The 22,894-nt window shown below is 51.0% G+C and overlaps 7 protein-coding genes across 7 annotated transcripts; 2 read left to right on the top strand and 5 right to left on the bottom strand.

Moving 5' to 3' along the window:
• Positions 1-4,813: 4,813 nt before the first annotated feature.
• Positions 4,814-5,735, top strand: T069G_05828 (FYVE zinc finger domain-containing protein; the record flags this gene model as incomplete). The annotated part of the gene is made up of 2 exons (XM_056173038.1): positions 4,814-5,299; positions 5,361-5,735. 2 exons carry the CDS (start codon positions 4,814-4,816, stop codon positions 5,733-5,735), a joined length of 861 nt encoding a protein of 286 aa, XP_056029896.1.
• A 1,233-nt stretch (positions 5,736-6,968) lies between these two features.
• Positions 6,969-8,449, bottom strand: T069G_05827 (GNS1/SUR4 family domain-containing protein; the record flags this gene model as incomplete). The annotated part of the gene is made up of 2 exons (XM_056173037.1): positions 6,969-7,604; positions 7,679-8,449. The coding sequence occupies 2 exons, from the start codon at positions 8,447-8,449 to the stop codon at positions 6,969-6,971; spliced, it is 1,407 nt and encodes a 468-aa protein (XP_056029895.1).
• A 3,643-nt stretch (positions 8,450-12,092) lies between these two features.
• Positions 12,093-13,808, bottom strand: T069G_05826 (serine carboxypeptidase domain-containing protein; the record flags this gene model as incomplete). Its single annotated transcript, XM_056173036.1, has 2 exons — positions 12,093-13,252; positions 13,322-13,808. 2 exons carry the CDS (start codon positions 13,806-13,808, stop codon positions 12,093-12,095), a joined length of 1,647 nt encoding a protein of 548 aa, XP_056029894.1.
• A 1,188-nt stretch (positions 13,809-14,996) lies between these two features.
• T069G_05825 (tRNA synthetases class I (W and y) domain-containing protein) lies at positions 14,997-16,844 on the bottom strand (the record flags this gene model as incomplete). The annotated part of the gene is made up of 7 exons (XM_056173035.1): positions 14,997-15,323; positions 15,386-15,439; positions 15,496-15,925; positions 16,005-16,224; positions 16,288-16,337; positions 16,394-16,479; positions 16,551-16,844. The coding sequence occupies 7 exons, from the start codon at positions 16,842-16,844 to the stop codon at positions 14,997-14,999; spliced, it is 1,461 nt and encodes a 486-aa protein (XP_056029893.1).
• A 795-nt stretch (positions 16,845-17,639) lies between these two features.
• T069G_05824 (shwachman-Bodian-Diamond syndrome (SBDS) protein domain-containing protein) lies at positions 17,640-18,557 on the top strand (the record flags this gene model as incomplete). Its single annotated transcript, XM_056173034.1, has 1 exon — positions 17,640-18,557. One exon carries the CDS (start codon positions 17,640-17,642, stop codon positions 18,555-18,557), a length of 918 nt encoding a protein of 305 aa, XP_056029892.1.
• Positions 18,558-18,926: 369 nt separating this feature from the next.
• Positions 18,927-19,698, bottom strand: T069G_05823 (ribosomal protein s13/S18 domain-containing protein; the record flags this gene model as incomplete). Its single annotated transcript, XM_056173033.1, has 3 exons — positions 18,927-19,227; positions 19,337-19,467; positions 19,660-19,698. The coding sequence occupies 3 exons, from the start codon at positions 19,696-19,698 to the stop codon at positions 18,927-18,929; spliced, it is 471 nt and encodes a 156-aa protein (XP_056029891.1).
• A 931-nt stretch (positions 19,699-20,629) lies between these two features.
• T069G_05822 (uncharacterized protein) lies at positions 20,630-21,701 on the bottom strand (the record flags this gene model as incomplete). The annotated part of the gene is made up of 2 exons (XM_056173032.1): positions 20,630-21,351; positions 21,422-21,701. The coding sequence occupies 2 exons, from the start codon at positions 21,699-21,701 to the stop codon at positions 20,630-20,632; spliced, it is 1,002 nt and encodes a 333-aa protein (XP_056029890.1).
• Between the last annotated feature and the right edge of the window lie 1,193 nt (positions 21,702-22,894).

Genomic DNA, 22,894 nt, shown 5'->3' with positions numbered 1-22,894 from the left:
TGAAGCTGCAGCGTGTGTGGCCAGAAGGCGCAGGAAGGGATCTGCCAATCAGAGTACTCGTCACTCGTATTATATCACAGACATTAAGATGACTGGTATGAAGCCATAGTAAAGCGTAGATGCACCAATAGCAGCGTAGCGATAAGGCGGGCATCAAGTCGTGCAGGCGATTGCCCCATTCGGAAAAGATCAAACCAACGGCAGAGAGTTACTTGAGGCGAAGAAAGTGTGTGGCGTTTGGCCGGGCTGGCCATGATTGACACAAGCCATTCCGAACCCCCGTTTGGTCCAGCTGCCGGAGAACGTACGAGCATGTACGAGTACCTGTACAGTACCGTACCAGCAAGCAATACCGGGCTGATGCCTTGCGAACTTGCAACCACATGGCAAGCTCTCCCGTGCCCATGGCCCTGGATTTGGCACAGCTCTACTCCGTACGCAGCACGACACCACCCCATCGTTCCTCTCGCCGCAAAGGGGGCATGGCATATATCGAGCCGGAACATTCATCCGCCGCACTGCGACGTTCAAGACGCAGTTCGTTGGGAGATGGCCCACGGAACCCTCAATGAGACGCTGGAACAAGCAGAACGATGCACGAAGCTTCCACACATGTCCACCAGAACGAAGGCGGGGTTAGCCCGCTTCTCCCGCCGCTCAGCGATTCGTGGCAGCTTGCAGCTTGCAGAGTGCAGAGCCCATCTCCACAGCTTTGCGTTGCCTCTCTGGTCTTGAGCACGAGTCGTCCCCGCGGTGAGGCACGCGGCCAAATAGACCATGATATCTTCCCTCACCAGAATATGTACCTGTATGACTGCATGTACATGCATATGCAGGCGGAGACTTATGACCGTAGTATGTACTCTGTACACGTCCAAGTGTGTCCTCTTGAACGCAGAAGAGATTGTGTCCGCGGTGGCCACGATACAACAACACTGAGTTTGTTAGTTGGCCCATATGGACGACGGCGTACCAAGTACGAGTGCCCAAATGCCACCTTCTCCGTAGATGCGGTGCCCAATTCAGAAGAGAGGCCGCCCTCTGTTTGTTGATCAAGCTAGATTCCCACTGACGGGGCGCCCGTTGTGGCGACTCGCTCTAGTGAGCTTCGAAGAACAAACCGCGAGTCAAGGTGGCTTCTGCGTGCCGTGCTTTCTGCGTCCACTTGGCGGGGGGAAAAAACCGTGAGAGCTGCCACTGTATGGCTCGTGTGGATTTGGCTTTTTTTTTTCCCGGGTCATTCCACTAGACCGGGTTGTCCGTGCCGAGGGTCGTTGACATGGTCGTTAAAACGATGACTAGGATTGGTTCCGTCTCTCAATAAAAGACCGGTAGGAGAATAGACAGGTACGATATTATGCTGGCGGCAAATACGGTAAAGGTAAACACTTGTTCCTGGCGAGCTTGCGGCGGCCGGTGGCAAACTAGCCAGCTGAGTGTTTATGCAAGATCTTCGCAGAGCCGCACTGGAATATTGTAGTGCTTCCATTTCACGCCCTAAATCAACACCGTCTTTCTGCATTACCTGGCGGTGTAACTGTCCTCAGTGTAATGGGCTAGCAGAGACGGTGAGAAGGCATAAGATGGGGGTCCCAAGCTGCAACGACGCTTGAACTGGAGGCCCAAGCCGGCGCAAAGGACGGAGGATGAGGCCGACCAAGATGCCAAGCCGAAATTGTTTCACCGAGGTCGTCGGAGCTTGGCCATGGTTTGATATCCTGGGGTTTATTTCTTTGGGGCATCAACCATGTACGAGCACCCGTAGCGCAACTACCTACTTGGGCACCCCTACAGAACCTGGAACAATCCGGAGCATGTCCGGAACGAAATGCTCGTAAAACATCGCTAGGTCGGCTGTCTTGCGGCAAATACTGCAGCAAAAGCAGTGAATAGATGGCTCTGTGTGTCGGCTGCCATCCGTGGCTGTGCTCCGTGCTCCGGACTTGCAGGGCCTCTATGCAGTTTCCCGCATAACAACCATGTCAATAAAATGAGAAGAGCAAAAAAAGACTCAAGGTTCTTGCCCAGGAACAGGAGCCAAGAGGCTACGAGCGAGAAGATCAACACGCCGAGAACTTTGTGGTGGGACTAGTGCGAGGGCCGTTTTGGGGTCTTTTTTCTTGGGGGTGGGGGGGAGCACTTTTGGGACCAGAGAGTGTGAGTGGCATCTCCGAGAAGGTTCATGCCAAGGAGGAGAGAAGAGACGAATTAGTAGAGGGAAGAGGAGGGCAGCGAGCGAAATTATGAGGAATGGCGTCCGATGGATCGAAGTGATGAAGGACAAAGGTAAAGCATAGCTGAGTTGCTGCAAGTTTAGCTTGGGAGAAAAAAGAAAAAGTAAAAAAGAGAGCATGTGAATGTGGAAGCTAACATGGGACAGTACCAGGCAAGTACATTAGCAGGCGTCTCAGCACCTAGCACTGCCGATGCTTGCGAGAAGCGAGAGCCCTAATGTCCGTGATCACAGACGCTTTAGCCGTGGCCCGGCGGTGACTAGATACATCTACTGTAGTAGGTACGTTGCATTGCCACAAGCCGATCGAGATGCTGCCGCTCATGGATGCCAATCTTTTCTGGTGTTGTCTGATGTTGTCTTGTCTGTCTGGAAGCAATACCAGAATATCAAGTACTCCGTATATAAGCAGACCGACGCTGGCGGAACTCGTACGGTACGGCAACTTCCAGTGTACTCGTAGCTCCAGGACCCCTAAATCCCATCTGGACAACCACGCCGCTTACATGCCAATCGGGCGGATACCCATGGGGCGAATCTCGAGTGCTAGCGGGCGGCCAGAGTTGACAGAACTCAATGGCGTCTGCATTCTTGTTGCTTTTGCTGCCGCTGGTGTTGCCGTTGGTGTTGCCGCTGGTGCCTGTGGCGCTCCGCTTCACGAGATTGGCGCTCGTGCTGGGAGATGCTCGCGCTGGCCGTAGGCACTGGAACGGCTTCAACGACCAGTGGACGACAAACGGGGCGCGCGTTTTGCGCTGCAGCCAGGCGCTGGGGGGGAGGACCAAGCAAGCAGGTAATTAGCGCTTTTCGTTGGTTCGATGCCGTTTCTGGGTGATACACGAACAAGTACGGGGTACCTTTGCCAACCTTACATCCATCGGCGCTGCGGAGGGTATCCTGTACGCAGACCGGCAGCAGCATCGGGTTCAGGTTCATCGCGAGGCAATCGAGGACGGACAGGCTGAGAGCGCAAAAGGGAAACAAGGCACCTGCCACCCTGGCTCGTTAAGCTTACTATGACGAACGAGCTGCATTTGTGGCCGGGGACCCCAAAAATCTTCATCAATTTTGACATGTCACGGCTTTGGGCATGAGATTTAGCATGGATGGGCCGAGAAGTACCAAGGTAGGTATTACAGTGCTATACGGCTGTCTGGTGCTACCTATCAGGACATGTAAGCTCAGCTGAGTGCTGATTTATACCGGGTTATGCTTACTTGTTGGTATCGGCAGTTGCAGAGTACTGACCACGCAAAGGAAAAACATCAATGGATCAAAACAATCGAAACTTTCGACGGCCCAGGCTTGGGTAAAAATAAATCTTGTCTTATTGTTAGCATGCTGCCTTAGCCCATGTGGGAGTGGCCGAGCGGGCCAATGGGCTGCCCACCAATTCAATCAATCCTCCCCAGAGGCCCAAAGTTCCGTGCCACACAACTGGAGCCAAACGCCGAGAGAGGGACACAGACCCCGAGCAAGGCCTGGATTTGCTTGTCCGAGTGGCTCGCAGCGTACGAGTAGGACGAGTACATTGCACATACGGAGTATATACAGTACATGCATTTACGGTGCTCTTCTCTTGTGCTCCGTACCTCGTCCAGACCCGTCGTACAGGCTACCTGACGCAGCTTCGTACATATTACTCCGTAAGGTCAGGTAGGAGGTATCCGTAGTTGCTTTCAATACCAGGACAGACGTACATTAGCTCCTCTGTGGCCTGGACGACGTGCATGAGACAGGGAAAGCGGACAGAGCTGCATAAGGTAGCAGTACTAAGGCAGTTGGGGGAGGATATTGCTCGCAACTTTTTTTTCTTCTTCTTTTTTCCTCTCCCACTCTCTCAGTCAAAAACATTCATATTCCATGCTACGGCCAACGACTGCGCTTGGATTACCAGCACCAACCTTGTTCTTCCAGATCAATACAATAACTGGAACTACTAACTACTCCACGCTCCATATTACTTACCACGCCGTCCACATACCAAAATCCGCGACTCGCATCGCCACCGGTCAGCATCCGTCCAATTGCCGCCCTGCGATAGTCCGCCCCCTGTCCAATCGCACCAATCCGGCCACTCGCCGACACACCCGACATAACACAGAATAGGAGGACCCAGTGCGATTCTCAGAGGATCAATCTCGACTCGACGGACTCGGTCGGTACCAGTAAAGTAAGCTCCAGACCGGCCAAGTACCCGCCTGTACACGTACCTGGCACTTGCAACCCTCGGCTGCTTTATATCTTCGTCTCGCCCTCGATCTCGATACCGAATACATCCCTCGACCTCATCTCCCCAAGTAGAGCAGTGTCGAATCGACCTTCTATCCATCATCAACTCCCATTTTTTCCATTCTTCTCTTTTACTGCATAGCGTGCGACACACCCTTGGGCAACCGCTCTTACATTTTATCTCACTCATCACCGAACAAACTCTACACATATCCAAGCCACTCACCGCGCGGCGGCATCAACGTGGCACAACTCCGCCATTCATTATCCTCTTACATCAACCTGTGGATTAACGGAAATCCCAACAAGAGAAGGGAAGGACAAGTGTAAAAAAAGAAAGCAGACACAATGGCGGCCCAGCTCATCATGCCTTCTGTACCGGGTGCTCAGCAGCAGTCCCGGCACTTTCTGCCAAACAGCAGACGCCCTCATGGCCACAACCGCTCGCAGTCCTTCCAGCTGCCTCCAGGACCTCAGCTGTCGCCAAACAGCTCAAACGGCTTCCATGAGCAGCATCCCGTTTCGACACCGCCGTCTCCCAAGGCTCATCACGCCACCCATGTACGGCCCGTCTACATGCCGGCTGCCTTGCGACCAAACGACGAGTTCCCACAACGACCCTTGACCAAGTCAAGATCTGGCGACTCGAGCTCCGACTCTGGGTCTGACGTGACGCTGCGCCGCTCCAACACTGGCTTCATGAGCCTCAGTGGCATCGTCGGCCAGCGCATGGGCCGTCGCGCCAGCGAGAGCGGCAAGAGCAGTATCGATGGCGAGTGGAATCTCGACCTCTTCCCCGACGTTACGGAGCCACCTACGCGCAAGCACTGGAAGGTTTGTTTGAACCCGGAGATTCATATACAACACAGATTATCGCTAACATTACCCTGATTAGCCCGACACCGAATCCACCATCTGCGACGACCCGACGTGCAAACGCAATTTCAGCTACTTTGTCCGGCGGCACCACTGCCGCAAATGTGGCAACATCTTTTGCGACTGGCACTCTAGCTATGCGCTTCCGCTCGACCAGGACGCAAACTTCAACCCGCGCGCTGTCCCGTCACGCACGTGCAACCACTGCTTCGAGCAGTTCAAGACATGGCACAGCCGCGAAAGCAGCCTAGTGTCCAGCCCAGCATCCTCGGATGCCCATCGCACGGTCCCTTCCACACCCATCGCTGCCCAGCCAGCGACGCCGTTTGGCTTGCCCCAGGGCCCCGAGATTCCTGCCAGCGTCCCGCGAGACTGGAACTGGAGCACTTTCTAAGAGAGACCTGGTGGCTGAGCCGCAATATCAACCTACACGGCCGATATGACTCCTTTTTGGTAGGCAAGATCCATCAGGGAGCAGGCCAGATTTCTTATCACCTATTACACTCGTGTCGCCGCTGCGGCGGCATCTTCGATACCCAGAGCGAACACATGAAGTTACGAGGAACTCAAATGACGATAGACCATTAGACCAGATTGATGATTTTTTTTTTATCTTTTTCTTTTCCTTGTTCTTATTTACACAAACCCCAACCAATTCCTTGATAATGGGGTAAACTCGATCTACAGAGAATCTCGTCAGACATCTCAAAACCCCCTCTTTTCTTCATCTTTTCTTCTTTTTCTTGAAGTACTGCATGGTAACTTTACTCATCTCGGACAAAATTTGCCGAGCAGGACGGAAATTCAGATTCAGAGACACAGACAAACTACTAGACTTGGGAAAGCGGGCGTTTTCTTTAGCGGGATACCCTCCTGGGCAGCTCCTTTACATTTTTATATCCTTTTTTTTTTTTTTTCCTTTTCTGTGCGGGATTGTTTGGAAAGGAGGTAATACCCCGATGGCGGATTAGCCGCTTGTTTTCTTGTGAGCCGGAGGGCGAACTCTATAGACAGATAATTGACTCTCTTTACACATACTCGAAAACGTTTCTCCTGGTTTCTGCTTGTAGTTTTTTTGTCGTCAAGTGAAGTGAACATGTTTTGACGCAAGGAAAAGGGGACATCTCACCTCTTGACGCAGGGAAAAGGGGCATCGCTCTACAGTACAAAAGCACAGGAATAAGTTATCAGACACATATCACAAAATCTAATGTCAAACCAAAGAAACGTCTTCTGATCCGATAATCCGGTCAGTTCTCAGATTCTATTCGAGTCGTGTATCTCTGTTTTCAGCTTTGATGATTACGACAAGTGAAAATGCAACACTATCCTTGTCCATGCAATACTAATGTGTGTGAGTGAAACCAATGAATAATTTTTCCCTCCCCCTAAAGCCCATCCAGTGAAGGATTTTAAAATAAAACAACGCCATACCCGGGGCAACTGAAGTTTTTGTTCTTTCTTCCACCATGCCCATAAGTAAAAAATGATATAGCAAAAACCAAATCTCACGAATTACCAAACCAAACTCATTGGTTTTGGCTCAGCGTGAGTATCCTACAACTTTCAAACCCCCCTTTTTGCCAACTAGCCTTTTTGTCTTGACCTTTTTCACGACGAGGCCATTCTAAGCCCTGCGCTTGGTCTTGCCATTGGGGCTGCTGCTTCCCTCTGCCATCTGCTCGCCGCCGTAGACCTCCCGCTCGACGTTACGGGCAGCCTCCCAGCCAGCCTTTTCAGCAAGGGTGACCTCGTCGCCCATGCCGCGAGCAGCCTTACCGCCAAGCTTCTGGGCAGCGCTGCTTCGCTTGACGTAGCTTGCGATGAAGAAGCTGATGAAGAGGTAGGTGAGAGGGGCAAGGTAGACGACGTTGATCCAGATGGCAAACGTCTCACCAGTGGTGAGAGTGCAGGGCTGGACAAGGTCGAATGTCCGGGTGACGGTGGTGGACTTGCTAATGGTGGGCGCGGCCGCAGCTTCGGCGGCGCCAGCGACCTCGGCAGATCCGAAGATGAGCTGCTTGAGCGAATCCAAGGCACTGACGGCGGTCGGGATGATGTAGTCGATCGGGGCGCTCCTGGTGACGGGAGACTCTTCGGTGACGACGTGGGTAGAAGTGATGGGGGAAACATATGTGATGAAGGAAGGGACCATGGCGAATGTGGCTCCAATGATGAATTGGGTGATTTGCATGGAGGTCAGGGAACGCTTCAGGGCCGTGGGAACTCTGATGGAGAAGGCCGATAGAGTGTAGTAGGTGTACTAGAGAGCAGGGTTAGCAAAAAGAAGATGCAGACAAAGCTGTAAGTCAACAGCAGGAGAAAAAAAAAACTCACCATCAAAGAGTGGATGAAAGAGTTGAAGAGGCAGAAGATCCAGATGGGGATAGCCATATACCGCATGCCAGCCCACATGCACATCATAGCACCGGCATGGTGGTAAGTCTGCAGAGTAGAGCTGTACTTGCCCTTGGCCAAGATGATGAAGGTGTCGAGGACCTCGTAGAACTTGCTCAGGTAGAAGATCCAGCCGTAAAAGTTGAGACCCTCGTTCCACATCCGGCCGGGCTCGGTGGTGCTAGGCATGCCATTGGAAGCAAGCAGATGCGCAACGGAGCTCGGTGAGGCACTATCCCAGCTCAAAGTGGTCTCGTTGAAGTAGATGGAGTTGCCCAGGCCTCGAGGTCCGTGGGGGCGGCAGAAGCCATCCGCAGTAGCAGCGACGCCGCCAGGGCCAAAGGGGCTGACGAAACTCCTCTGCATGACGCCGACCATGCCCCAGAAGGTCCAGGCAGAGTAGACGGCGAGGAAGATGTTGTGCAGGACGACAAAGACGAAGAAGGGGCGTGTTTTGCTAATGCCCCAGGGCTTCTTGTTGCGCGCCTTGTTGTACTTGTTGAGCAGCTTCGCCGAGATAGCATAGAGAGCAGCAATCGTCAACGGAACTCGAGCATCCAGAGCAGACACATAGAGATCATCTGGGATGTTGAAGGGCCTCAGAATAGTGGCAGGGACATGTGCCGGCGGGATTGGCGCCGGAGGGTTGGCAGGAGGGAAGTTGAAGAGGTGGGCTTCGGGCAACGAGGCCCAGATCTGGAGTTTGGACATGGTGAATGTCGAGATGCTACCTGCCAGGTGAAAAAAAAAACCGTGCAAGTTTTGTATAGACGAATGTCAAATTTGTTGTGGTGAAAAGACAAAAGTTCTGCTGCCAACCGGTGTAAGTCGTCGTTCAGCCACTGGGGCCCTCAGTGTAGTCGCAAGTACCTTTTTTTTGTCGCTAACAAACACAACAAGCTTGTTCCAAGCTTCTTGCTTTTGCCCCAAAATAAAGTTCCAGGCTATATTGGCCAATGCAAAGCGCACGCCAAACAGGCTATGATAAAAGCAAAGTGGGAAATGAAGAGAGATTGGAGGAATTCGTCCCCGATGACAAAGATATTAAAAAAGCTCGAGAGTGCAGAGGAAAATTAATAAAAAAGAGGGCGCTCTGGATACCCGCTTCCGCCGAGGCTGGATCCAAGGGAGGGGTGAGAAAGAGGGCCAAAAAAAAAATACACGCCTGGCGAATTTGTTGGGGCAACAGGCGGGTCAACGGAGCAGTTCAACCAAGTCTCAATGATGCAAGCGAGAAAAAAAAAATGGGAAAATAATGAACCACCCAGATGTAGATGGTGGTATGTAGATGATTGCTCTTTTTAATTGGTGGCCCAGCGGATCAGAGGCTGCGAAGGCGAAGTAACTTTCTCGTTGTTGCTGCTTTCGGTTTATTGTATGGGACGGCAAAGTACCGCCGTTGATATGTGACGTTTAGTATCGTACAGTATTACTTGGTGTGCTTGACAAAAGATACGGATGGAGTAGCAATTATTAAACAAACGGCAGGGCTGGCTAATTGGGCCAAAGGGAGAGAGATAAGCCTGAGATCAATGAAGATACTATTTGGGGCGTGTCAGACAGAGGCCAGCTCGAGGGAGACGAGCTGGTGTTTATACTACTCCTAGTTCTCGGGAGCTTCATTTCGCATTAACGCGATATGGACGTCACGCACCACCGCTCGGTACTTGTCTCTAAACCACGAACGGCATTAATTTCACAAAACTCGAACCTGTCGGTCGTTAATAATGGCTCCCTTGTTCAGCTTCAGCGGCCGCTCGGCAAGCCAGGGGCCAAAGTCAAAAAGAGCTGCTACATATCGCGCGATAACCAAGCAGACGTCCCCCCTGGTCGTCTCGGAGCCCGCGGAGCAGGAGCCGATTTTCGCTTTTGAAGCCAGCCTCGATGAGCAGCTGAGCTGAGAGGAGGGAATACAGAAAAACTCAATTGTATTGTAGCCTATCCTAGACGAGATTTTGGGGATAGGGGATATAGGGAGCACCAACAAGTGCCGAGGATTACATAGCTCTCATACAGCCATTGTCTTGATATCGACTGCAGTAGATGTCATCTAGATAGTCTCTCCCTTCTTCTTCTTCTTTTTTTTTTCCCTCATCCCATCTTCTCCCCTCCACTTCATGCTCGCACCAACATCGGCTTCCTCGCCTCTCTCCACGATTGCGACTCGTCGCCTACCGATCCGACCAACAACTCCCGCATCAGGGGCCGTGCCAGCCGAACCGGGTCGGGCGGTCACTCAATCAGCACTGGAGGTCAAAATCATACGAGTACAATCCATTGGACGTTATCACGGTACTACCATTATGCTCGCGACCATGGCGCAACTCTTGACCCAGCTGGTGCTCGCCCAGGTAATGAAGGCCCTGCGCCATGCTTGATCTCCTTTCGACACTCGCCAGGCATGGTCATTGGCCAGGCTCTTCCATGCCCAGCTTCTGGTCGTTCTAAAACCCCCCTGGCATCTCCACCCCAGAACCCAACATCGGCTCTAGGCCCAAAAGGACGAGAATGCAGCAAATGCCGCCCGTTTTCTTCCATTCCAGCGATGCGAGTGCGATTGTATACCCGTACAGTAGCACCTGTGCATGGGGTTGTCACCTTGTTTTCTACAGCACTTTGGTTCGGCTCAATCGGCGGAAACACACAAGCAGATTCGCACTCGCATCCCCCATTGCCGTGCAAACCCGGCATTGATGCTCCGTGCAATACACGGATACCTAACAGGTACTTGCAGCTTCACACTAAATTATTCGCACAGCTTCCAGTGTCCAGTGTCCAGGAACCACGCGACACCCAAAGCTCAAAAGGCATCAAAAACATTCTCAATCAATGCTAGCCTCCCGTATCGCCACACCAACTTCCTCTTGCCCTCCCGGCCAGCCGCACCAAAGAAAGACGGAGTGGTTGCATCTACCCCGTTTCTCCGTGCTGTGGCCGCGATATGCGGAGCCGGATGCGGCAAACGGCCCAAGTTCAGCTCTCACAAGCAGCCAGTTAGAGAAAAGTTTTTTCTCTTTTTACTTTTTTGTTGGGGGAGACCTATTAGCGCCGCATCGCTGGGATGCTACCCTGCCTTTACCTTGGCATATAATAACAGCAGTGATATTTTTGTCTGCTATTATATTGATCCTGACCCCGTGTTTAATAGGGCCCCCCCGCACGATTAGATTAATGGATATTCATTGCCGAGGAGCTTCACGAGGAGGGCACATGCGAGCACTTCGCATTAGTCGTAGGGAGGAACATCCTCGGCTCCCCCCGTACTTTGCTGCCGTACCACCCCAAGTATTTTGAAAGCGTGAGAATGGGGGTGCTAGGACTTTGTTCTCCACAGATTATACCAGTAAACTTTAGCAGGGTCCCTTCACTAAACACCTAGCGGCCGCAACGGGCTCAGCATTAGACGCCCAGTCAACCCATTGAGGCACGTGCAGTATCTTAACCTCCAGATGATTGGATATATCAACCTAATGGACAGCTCGTTTCTTGTCACTTTCAATGTGCTGGCCGAGTTACATGCATCCAGCCCCAGGCATCATAAGTCAATTATCGAAGAGAATGCGAAAGCGAGAGACGTAGAGGGGAGAAAAAATCAGTCCACCTTTTTCAATGATCCCATCACCCCATGCATATCGGCATTTGGGCGAGCAAAACTTCCAAGAAAGCCAAGCTCATCGCCACAACTACCTGCGTCATCAAGATATCTTCACCTCCTTGTTTTTTTTAGCCTGATGATTGAGTAGCCATTAAGTGATTGAGAGGGGAGAAGAATGGAACGGAAGCAGTTGCTACCTTTCCAACAGATACTACCTAGTACTTCGTCACCGTGTTGGGACATCCTTGCATACCCTGTACCCCATGCAAATGCAGGAAATTGTCCTCGCGAACGAGGAAAGATGTACTCCTAACCTCCGTCCGATGCCATCATCTCCGCACCGGAACTTCTACCTTGCAAGGCAATTAGGGCGGGGGAATTGGAGCACCTGCGGAGATCAACCATCCCATCGCAACATCACCGACAAACACCGCTCGGACTAATTGCTTCATTGCTATGCCATCTCCGAGATACGCAAACGTCACAGCACTACCTATTAGGTATGCAGCGACTTTAATACATATACCACCTGAGATGATGACGACGCAGCCGGCAACAGCATGTTGCGAAAGAGACGCAAACAAAGAAGCAAGATGGCACGGTCAAACAGCAAACTTGGTCAATACAAGGTTATAATAATAAAAGTAAGTCTTTATTCTTGTTTCTTACTAATAATTCATAATACAAACATGCAACCCGCGCCCATATGTCATTTCCTGCCCGGTTATACCAAAAACCCATCGGATATCTTAATCATCATCATTTCTTAGCAACCCACTCGCCAGCGATCCAGCGGTTGACAAAGTTGATGCTGCCCTCGGGCTCATCCGTGGGTGTCATGTGGCCGGCGCCGTAGACCTGAATCCAGGTGAGGTTGTGTGATGACTGAACGTTACCGTATGTCTTGTCTCCAACAGTGAGGTCCTTAGTCTTGGCGCTACGGAACTCGTCGCCGTGCTCCCACTCGAGGGCATTGACCCAGGCCTTGTTGCCGAGCCAGTTGCAGATGAAGTCGGCGTCACCGGCGTAGATAAGGACGGGAATCTCCTTCAGCAGGTCGGGAACAAGGCGGTAGATGGGCTTCATCCAGTCACCGTGCATCAAGAAGTTACGGTTGATGTCGAAGTTGCAGGAATCATAGGATGACACCTCAGCACCGAGGGCCTCCATGACATCAGGCTTGTTCAGGTACTCAGAGATGTAACCCAGACCCTTGTAGCACAGGTTGCCGGAATCCTCGCACTTGGAACGGATATCGTAGGGGTTGTAGCCAGTCTGCTGGTACGGTCCAATGAAGGCGTTGTTGCAGTAGATGGAAGCGGGCACGCAGAGCCAGGCGCTCTCCGAGTCGTAACAGTTCTTGATGAGACTCTGGCAGCGAGGCAGGGAGCTGTCCATGGCATTGCACTGGCTCTCGCTCAGGACAGCGGGGTAACCGCCCTCACCGCAGGCCATGGGCCGGTAGTAAGCGTACTGGGTGAACTCATCAGTCAAGCCATTGCCGACTGCAATGCTCTTGAGGTTGATGTTGCGGTCCTTGTGGGAGAGGATCTCGGACGCAAAGGTGGGGACGTAGTGTCCGCCATATGACTCTCCAGCAATGTGGAAGTCCTGAGTAGAATACTCGGGGAACTGGTGGAAGAAGAGGGTGAGAAGGGCGTAGACGTCCTTGCCAGCAGCGACAGTGTCGCTGACTGAGCCGCTGCCATATGAGTAGCCCACATTGACCGGCTGGTCAAGGAAGATGACGGAAGCGTTGTTGTTCCATGCGTGTGGGTTGTTGACAACCTGAATCTTCTGGTTGATAGAGGCCGGGCCCAGCTCAAAGAAGAGACCGGTAAGGGAGGAGCAGCCTGGGCCGCCATTGAGCCACAGGATGACGGGGTCGTTCTTGGGGTCGTTGCGGGACTCGAAGAACCCTGTAAAGCACAACATTGATTAGCCATGAGGCCTGCGTATAGGGGAATTGTATTGATTAGGAAACTCACAGTAGAACAAGTGCTTGTCCTTCTCGTCATCGTCGAGGTATCCGCTGAATTGCTTCACCTTATCGACACCGAGCTTTGCGGGATCGACCTTCTTGGCTCGCAGGCTGTAGTTGGACAGCTTGCCGCCCACCAGACGGCGGGACTCTCCAGTCTTGTCGTCCTCAACCCACACCTTCTGGAGGTCAGCACCCTTGACAACATGGTCCCATTCGCCATCGGCCTTGCGGTCGTGCTTCTTGGCCTTGATGCCCTTGGCCTCGGCAATGAACGCCTCCATGGCATCCGGGGCGAGCAGAGAGACCTCTTCCCAGACGGCCTTGGCATCGGCAGTGAGCTCGCCAAACGTCTCCTTGAGGGACGAGGCAAGCGCCTCAAAGTCGCCGCCGAACTTGACAGCCGGCTTGGAGTCACCGAGGACCTTTTGGTCCTGGAACGCCATGGCCGACGAGGCAGCGCCCAGCACGAGGGCGGAAGTAGACAACCGCATTGTGACTGATGGTAGTGATGTCAGGTACCAGAGTTCTCGATGCGGATTGAGATGGAGATGATGATAGAGATGGGAGAGGAATTGATGAATGAGAGATGGAAGAAGGACGAAGGGCCGGCTAATAAAGGGCGTGGCTGGCCGAGAGAAGCGGTCATTACGTATGCGAGCAGTCGCCAGGCAGCCCAACCTCTTGGTTCAAGCCCGGGGAAACTCAACCCAAAGCCGCTCAGGAACCTTGCCTAACGCATTCTTACTGTGAGGTACCTGTCGTTAGTGCTGCTGAGGCGCACTGTGACCCCTCGCTCCTGGCTACAGGAGTCGGGTAACAGATAGTCGCTGCAGTAGCGTTGCTGCCTGTTAGTGCGCCGCCCCCCTTCGCCGGTCGCGGATCTCCTGCCTGGCACTGTCCGAGTCCCTTGATGGCCCGCAAGCGATCGCCATCGGAGACTCGAAAGATGATCGCTGGAGCAGCGAGACAGTACAAAAGCAGGTACTTGGGCTTGCTGGGTCAGCTGCAAATAGAGTGAAGCCATTCTTGGTACTTACAGGCCTCACATACCCGCCGAGTCTCACATCTCCTTGGGCCCTTCCTAGGACTTCATGCTCCGTGCTTGTGTCTGTAACGCCCATAGATAAAGTACTCCGTGCTATCCATGCAAAACAAAGGTGCCCCCGGGATACTGATAGCCCCCACATATTGCCGTATCGGGTGTGGAGGCTCTCAGGCCCCGGCACGTACCGTTCACGTGGCCCCAATCAGCACTCAAAGCGAACGCGGTGAGGAGGTACGAGTACGAGTATCGCAATGGCTTCAGGCCTCACAGTTGGGCAACTTAGGTATCTATACTTGATGATGTACAGAGATACTGTGTAGCCCCTATTTTGTCAGAATAAGGGAGAACATTACCTGTATTTCGTCTTACTTTTATAGAATGGATTTTCTTCATGTCGTGTGACTCTTTTATTCGATCAGGTTGTATGATTGACGTGAATGAACAAGTCATGTAATCCAGCATTCTCAGGGATGTGGTTACTTTTAGAGATTACATCGTACCAAACACCATTCCATCCACAGCTTAAACTCCCCCTAAGCCTATGGAGTGAGTGATACTTGCAAGCGGTGTTTAACATTTTTTTTTCTTATTCATTTCATCTTATAACAATGCATACCCTATACAGAGACGCAGTCTAGTTAGCCTCTTCCGCAGCCTTGGCCGCTCCCTCTTCCTTCTGCTTCGCCTTCTCAGCCTTCTTCGCCGCAATCTGCTGCTCCTTGAGCAGTTTCTTCAGCTGGTTCTTGGTCAACTTTTCGGGACCACCTTCTGTCGAGGCAGCGGCTTCATCTGCCTTAACCACCGGTACAACGAGATCTGCGCGGGGCACCTTGGGGTTTCCTTGCCATTCTAGCGGGCGGACGGCCATGAACTGCTTCACGACCTCGTCTGTAACCTTGGCTCTTCTCTCCTGGAATGCGCCGACATACTCCTGGAGTTTCGCAATGCATATCGCCTTAAGCTATTTACATGTCAGTCAGTATACCGACAGCTACTCATAGGGGTTCTGCATGAAGCACTTACCTCGCCAGTCAGAAGCTTGCCGCTGAGGTAGTCTGCCCTAATCTTGGCCAGTTCCTATAGTCATAGGATTAGCGAAACTTGCTCATACCAAAATCTGACGGGCCACATACCTCATCATCTTCCAGGAAGAACTGCAAGTATTGGTATGAAACATCGACATCCGGGTTGCCTCCCTTCTCACGGTGCTCCTCAACAGTCTCACGACCTCCTGAGAAGGCGTATTTGTTGACCTTGTTCTTGATCTCCTTGGCCGAGTCCTTCATGAAAATGGCAGAGGTGTCGTCACTGGCCGACATCTTGGAGCCAGGGCCTTGCAGGGCATCCAGGAATCTCATGTGCACCAGAGAGGGCTTGGCATAGCGAAGGCTCACGGCGCAGTCTCGCGTCAAACGGAAGTAGGGGTCCTGATCAATGGCGCAAGGAATTAAGCAGGGGATCTTGGCCGTCTTCTTCTCATCGTCACCAAAGATGTGGGGGAAGGATGTGGCGAAGGATGTGGCACCCTGAATGCTAGGGAAGTGAATCTTGCCGATGTTCGAGCTAATGAGGTAAGAAAGGTTAGTGACATGTTGTTCGTTGCGGTATACCACGTAAATGAAGCACTCGAACGACAACCCACCTTCCATCGAAGCCAAAGACGGCCTTGGCCACGTTGAAAGTGACCCTCTTGGAGAATCTAGAAATGTTTCTGTAAAAAGCACCGCCCATGAACTCATAATCGGAAAAGATGAAGGTCTTCTTCATGTCGAAGCCAGCAGAGATGATGTCCTTGGCGTTAGTTTGAGTGTAGCTCATGACCTCCTCAATTGTTCGCTTTTCAGAGAAGAGGAATTTCTCATCTGTATAAAAGAGTTAGTGTTACTGCAGCAATTCAATGAGAATCTTGCATAGAGACAACTCACCATCTGTCAACATGATAATCAGGGGGGCGTCAAGAACATCCTGGAGCCACCTGTAATAACACATTAGAACACTTGCCCCAAGTCAAGGTCTCTATGAAACTCATACTTGACAAAGTCAAACACTTGAGTATGTCCAATGTGCATGCTGTCACTGCTAGGGCCTCGTCCAGTGTAGAGGAAGAAAGGCTCATTCTGGTAAAATTGCGTTAGATTCGGAGTCTCATACTGAAGAGAAGCCTATAACACCATTCGCATCCTCTTACCTTCTCATAGCGATCAAGAATTGTCGTCAGATCTCTGTGGCTAAAGACAATCCCACGGCGCATAAATCGATGCGGCTTGCTTCCCGTCACCTTCTCCCAGCGCTCCAACAGCGCATCGTCAATCAAGCTGGTGCCGAACTCGTCAATGAGCTTTCGGTAGTCGATGGCCTTGACCTTGCCATCCTCGCCGACTTCTCCAGAGACGGACCACGGGTTGATGTCCTGCTTGCCGGTTGCGGCAGGGGCATCAACCGTCGTGTCCTCAACGGCCGGGGCAATCGTAGCGTCAGCCATTTTTAGCTATAGTTCTGGATATCGTCGAACAAAACAAGAGCGTCGTGAATAAAAATCTTGGACAAACCAGATCCAACACGGCAAGGCTTATGCGGATTCTATGACTCTCAAGACCCTCTTGTGACTCCTTGTGACTCAACACACTCAAAGGCGGGGCAGTACCAGGCAAATATCAGCAGAGCAAGAATTCAAAGGCCAGGGTGTTTTGCAAGGCTGCTTCGCATTCTTGGTGGGGTAGCGCAAGAGGAAAAAAAAGTTCAAAGTGTGTGCATCAGCTTCCAAATATGACCAGGCGGCAGAAAAATACACCCCCAACTAAGCTGTATTGGGGCATCTCTGCCACAACAATACAACCGCTCATCTGGCAGGTGTTTAACCTTCTTGTCTGAATTTACACTATGATGGCAGAAATCGCAAGGGAATGCAATCGTGGTCGATTGACTTTTCTCAAAAGCATTCTCTTATGACTCTTCCTACTAAAGCGTTTGTAAGGCAAAAGCATGGAAGAGAAGTGGCAAAGACATCATCGCCCAGATTCAGTCTAAGCCAGGTCCGGATTTGTAATCCTCAGGTACGAGTACATAGATAATCCCCCGCCAAGGCTCTGCCAGTCAGCTAGCCTTGACATTTATATCCAACTTTGACGTCTTCTTTTTTTTCTTGCACGTCCTTCCAAACAGCAGCAACAAAACCAACACCCGTTTCCTTCATAAAGCGTTGATATTTCTCTTTTCGATTTACTATTTTCGTTCCTCTCAGCATTTCACGATTGTTACCCGATAATTCTTCGCAACAATGTCGCGAATCAACCTTCCCTCCAACCAGATCAAGCTCACAAACGTCTCGCTCGTGCGCCTGAAAAAGGGCAAGAAGCGCTTCGAAATCGCCTGCTACAAGAACAAAGTCCTCGAGTGGCGTTCCGGCATCGAGACGGACCTCGACAACGTCCTCCAGATCCCAAACGTATTCCTCAACGTTTCCAAGGGCCAGACTGCGCCCAAGGAGGACCTCGAAAAGGCCTTTGGCAAGGGCAAGTCCACCGACGAAATCGTCCTCGAGATTCTGAAAAAAGGAGAACTACAAGTTGGCGACAAAGAGCGGGCGGCGCAGCTAGAAAGGGTGCATAATGAGGTCATCAGCATCGTGGTTAGTAAGCTGGTCGATCCGCGGACGAAGAGAGTGTACACGCCCGGCATGATCGAAAAGGCCCTCGATATGCTGAGCTCGCAGGCGCACAGCGGAGAAAAGACGACGGATTCGGGAACTGCAACGCCCACGACGGCAGAGGCTGGCGAGGCCAAGCCTAAGACTAGAGAGCACACCTGGACGGGAGTTGTCACCACCAAGAGCGCAAAGAGTCAGGCCTTGGACGCCATGAAGGCACTCATCGCATATCAACCCATCCCAGTTGCGCGAGCTCGGATGAAGCTCCGAGTTTCATGCTCTACCAATGTTCTCAAGCAGGCAGTCAAGGCCCCCAAAACCGCCGCAAAGGAGGAGGATGGTGAAGCAAAGGCAGCCGGCACAGTCAAAGATCGGATTTTGAGCTACGTTGAGCAGGTTGAGAGCCAGGACGTCATGGGTTCAGAATGGGAAGTTGTGGGCTTTGTTGAGCCGGGCGCTTTCAAGGCTTTGTCTGATTTTATTGGCAACGAGACCAAGGGCCAAGGCAGAGTCGAGGTTTTGGATATGGCGGTTACACATGAGGATTAAAGCACAGAAATCAGATAGGAACCAAAAAAAGGAATAAAATGATACCCTCTGGCAACTTGACTGCAACTTGAGTTTCGAAAGGGTGATATAGTTAAAAAAAAATACTTCAATAGGCTGTAATTTTCCCCACGTCGTAAAAATGTGCACATCTCGACAACTACGGCTACAGCAGGATTTTATCACCATTCAATCACAAATATCAACACCATCATGGTAACGCTTTGAAAATGCTTTTAATTCATTTGACTCTGATCTAGAGTACAGCACCAGCTGCGTATGCCAGAAAGCAGTCCCATGGAAATGCTCATCACAGTGATGAAAAACCCAGCCGTCACGCCTGTCCACCCCAGACCGAAAACAGTAAAACCATTAGCCACCCTTCTTCTTGGAGACACCGACAGTTCGGCCACGACGACCGGTAGTCTTGGTGTGCTGACCACGGACACGGAGACCCCAGTAGTGTCGGAGACCACGGTGGGCACGGATCTTCTTGAGGCGCTCCAGATCCTCACGGAGCTTGGAGTCGACACCGTTGGCCAGGATGTGAGAGTCCTTGCCGTCAACAATATCGCGTTGTCTGTTCAAGAACCAGGCGGGGATCTTGTACTGGGTAGGGTTTTGGATGATGGTGACGATACGCTCGAGCTCTTCGGAGGTAAGCTCACCGGCGCTATAATTCAAACCACATGTTAGTTTTCCAAACTCTTTTCCATTTTTTGTGGTTTTCAACTCGCGGCCTCCGCCATCAAAAAAACGCATGGATTGGTGAATTCTCGTACCGCTTGTTCAGGTCGACATCGGCCTTCTTGCAGACCAAGTTGGAGTATCGGCGACCGACACCCTTGATCTTGGTCAAGGCGTACATAACCTTCTGCTTTCCATCGACGTTGGTGTTCAGAAGACGGAGAATCTAGATGAGGCAATGACTGTTAGCCCAAAAACGTTGCTCTCATGTTTCTTCTTCCACCCTCTCCCAGTCCGCCGCAAAAGCATCTCCAATGCTTTGGAAATTTTTGTTCGTTGCGATGATGACATCGACACGCCGCGTAAATTCCGTAGCAGCTAGAAACCTTTTGTCCGGGATGAATTGGAAATCACTTACGAACTGAAAGTTCGTCTTCTCTCCCGTGACGAGCGACATGCTGGGCAACTGTATGGGACGTTGCCGTGCTGCTCGTTAGATTCGATTGTTCGGGTTGAAGAGAAGAGGGCGGAGGATTTCCCAGGACTCGCTAAACATGGTGGAATTTTCGGCCCTTGTGGGGGCACAAAGTAGGGCACACACAGCGACCGGTCAACGTAAGCAGTCACGTGGCGCTTTCACGTGACTAACCGAGCCGAGGACAAATTTGTACCGTATTTATGTACCGTGCGCGCTTTCATTTACACTCACAGCCTTCTCCATACCTAGTGGTAGAGCAAATATTTTCCTTCTTTGCCCTGCTCTCCTCCACAGCCTATGCCGGCAAAGCTGGAAGCCGTCGGTACGATACGCCGCTGAGCTTAAATGTAACGACAATGGGCCTGATATTCATTTCAGTGCCCAGAAGCACCTTGCTTGAACGGTAAGTGTCTCGTAGATTCTTCAAAACGTAGATACGCCTTATCGTCTTTTTCCATTGCTCGACCAGCGTGTCCTCGCCTGCTGATCTTGAGCCGGATGCCCATACTTTTGTATGAGTATAAGACAAGAACAACCACAACGTTTTTTGAGTACGAGGTCTTTATTCTTTCGTGAAGGCTGTTCGTAATTTATCTGTTGTTACATGCTATGCTCTACATTTCTATAAGACTGAACCTGCGGGTTATTGTGGTCTATAACCTTGACCTCTATCCATTACGACCACACTTGTTTGCTCGTTTTGCTCTATCTGTTTGTCCGTCAACCCATTGAACGCGAAGCTTAAGACAACCACAACCAAGACCACCAAACCTATCAACCGAAGAAGAAACAGACGCCGTTATTCGATTGCTATGCCATTAGTACCATTAACCGATTAAAACATTTCAACAGTCCCATTTTTGTCCTTGGCTTATCCCTTTTCTCATTATAATTCTACATCATTGTCGTACTATATGCTGTTAGATGACCGCTCATCATAGAGAGTCAGGAGTTGTATATTTACCTCTTTTGGCTGCGTCAGCCTGCTGGACAAAAGATCCAAGAGGTTTGCCCGATCCATCTCATTTGATTGAGTACCGCCTCTTGAGGAATGCGCAATCATGACTTCAACCTGATTAAGCCCACGTATTTCTAAGAGCTCGTCCAGGCCGAGGACGTCTCCTAGTCGTGTATTCTTGTATGCCAAAGGGAAGTAAGACTTCATCAAGGCCGATCGTTCGTTGAGATGAATGTATGTCAGTCTAGAGATTACGATTCCCAGACTCTTAAGCTTGGGAAGCGATTTCAAGAGCTGAAACGTCTTTGCCGCCTCGGGACCGCTCCACTGAACCACGATTTTCCTTACGTTGTCAAAGAGTATGTTGTTATTCGTTAAATGCGATCGCAGCTCGCAGGGGCAGCGGAAGCGAAACGTCTTGGTGCGAAAAAATACTCGATAGAATTCCAAAGTTATTAGATTGGGACCAAAGATGCGTTTAAGGTCCTTCATCTGCGTTGTCTGAAAGGTGTTGTCTCGGTCGAAACGAGGACACTTGCAGGGGCCAGGCCTGTTGCTTGCCGGCAAAACGGATTTGGTGCGGAACACGTTATTTATCATCAGAGCGAAGATTCTCTCTCGTATCTCCATTGGCAACCGAAAAAAGGGGAATCCATCAACAGGAGATTTCCTGTCTATTGACGTGTTAATATGTGATGATAGGTCGAGGCCAAGAGAACGCGCAAAAACCGAGTCTTGACTGACCTGCAATTTCCAGAAGCTCTGTGCACATCTCAATGACGTCGACACACGTGGGAATCTCGTTGGGTTGATTCTTGATGATGTTGGCGCATTTTGTAATAGTATTGGCGATGGCTGCTCGTCGTTTTGGACTCAACCGCACGAGTCTGCCAATTTCTTCTGCGTCGATAGAACCGCTATGGTGGTCATCGAGGGCCATGAGCAGGTCCTGTATGTTCTTGTTCAGACCATACCTGGCCGGCACGGCCTTGGTCTTGAGGGTGTAGAATGACTTGGCAGGCATGGCTGATGGCAGGCCGCTCACGATGAACTTGAGTATAGTTAGTTGATGGGAGCGTGTCTTTTTCGATGCAAGATTAGAGTCTCACATATCCAGCTGCGGCCCTTAAAAATGGTTTTAAGATGACAGAGTTTTAAACTCTGGGAGTGACGAGACTTTCCAAACAAGAGGGAAGGAGGGCACCTGCCAGCTTTATGAGACGTTCGCCAGCTGCCTGGTGGCCAGTGGAGACTCGAAGTTTCCAGAGAAACTGTACATCACGAACAGGCAGTGTAAAATATTATGTGGAAGAGAAGACTCAACCTTTCGAGAGAAAGTAAAAAAGGGGGGGCATTTATAGGATATCATAGATACGGGGGGAAGGGGCGGCACTACACTGGGAATGTAAAGTAATTATTTATAGAGTAGCCGGATGCCTCGTGTTGTGAATTCATGGCTTGTAAAGAGAACGCGAAATGAAACGCCATGGCTTCCAAGACCCAATATTGGGAGAGCACCTACATAGTAAGTAGTAGTGACGGGCGGATAGGGTTCACATTCACTTACTTCACGGACATGTAGAAGGAAAACGCTGGAATAAGCTTCTAAAATCGTCAACGCGACGTAGTTTTCAAGAGCCCCCCAGAGTTTGGACAGCACTACCCGACCTCTTATAATCAGATAGATACAAAGCAGATCACGCTCACTTTCACATAACGAACAGGGTTGATGTGTAAGTAAATACTGAAATGCATTAAAATATTTTCTAAAACTACCGAAATACGAGCACATTATTGTGTACTGTATATGTAACCCAGTTGCTCGAGCTGTGTCGAGTGCTCCCGTCCAACGCCATGTTCCGTCTACAGCAAGCATGATACTCCTGCAGAATGTGCCCAATTCCATAATAGACAAAAGAAAAGCCAGTGCAAGATGCCAGAACCCCCCGTATCTAGCTGTAAAAACCGCCCCCATAGTCATAGCCGTTTGCGTCGTGATAAAACATAACACAGGGTGAACGCGCACACCTCGTGCCGGAGCCGAGATGTGGGTTGCACGAAGAAAGAATATTGCTGAACCAAGGAAATAAAAAAAGCAGCGGTCACATGAGGCTCGACGGTCTAGTAGATCTAGATCTGTCCCCTCATGCAGGTACGCTTGGCACCGGTGTTTAGCGCGGGTGTAGGTGGCGTCTATCCTCCGCATCGTGTATATTA

This window comes from Trichoderma breve, chromosome 3, assembly GCF_028502605.1.
Source record: "Trichoderma breve strain T069 chromosome 3, whole genome shotgun sequence".
In the NCBI taxonomy this organism is placed as follows: Eukaryota; Fungi; Ascomycota; class Sordariomycetes; order Hypocreales; family Hypocreaceae; genus Trichoderma; species Trichoderma breve.
This window is presented reverse-complemented; position numbering and strand designations above follow the sequence as displayed.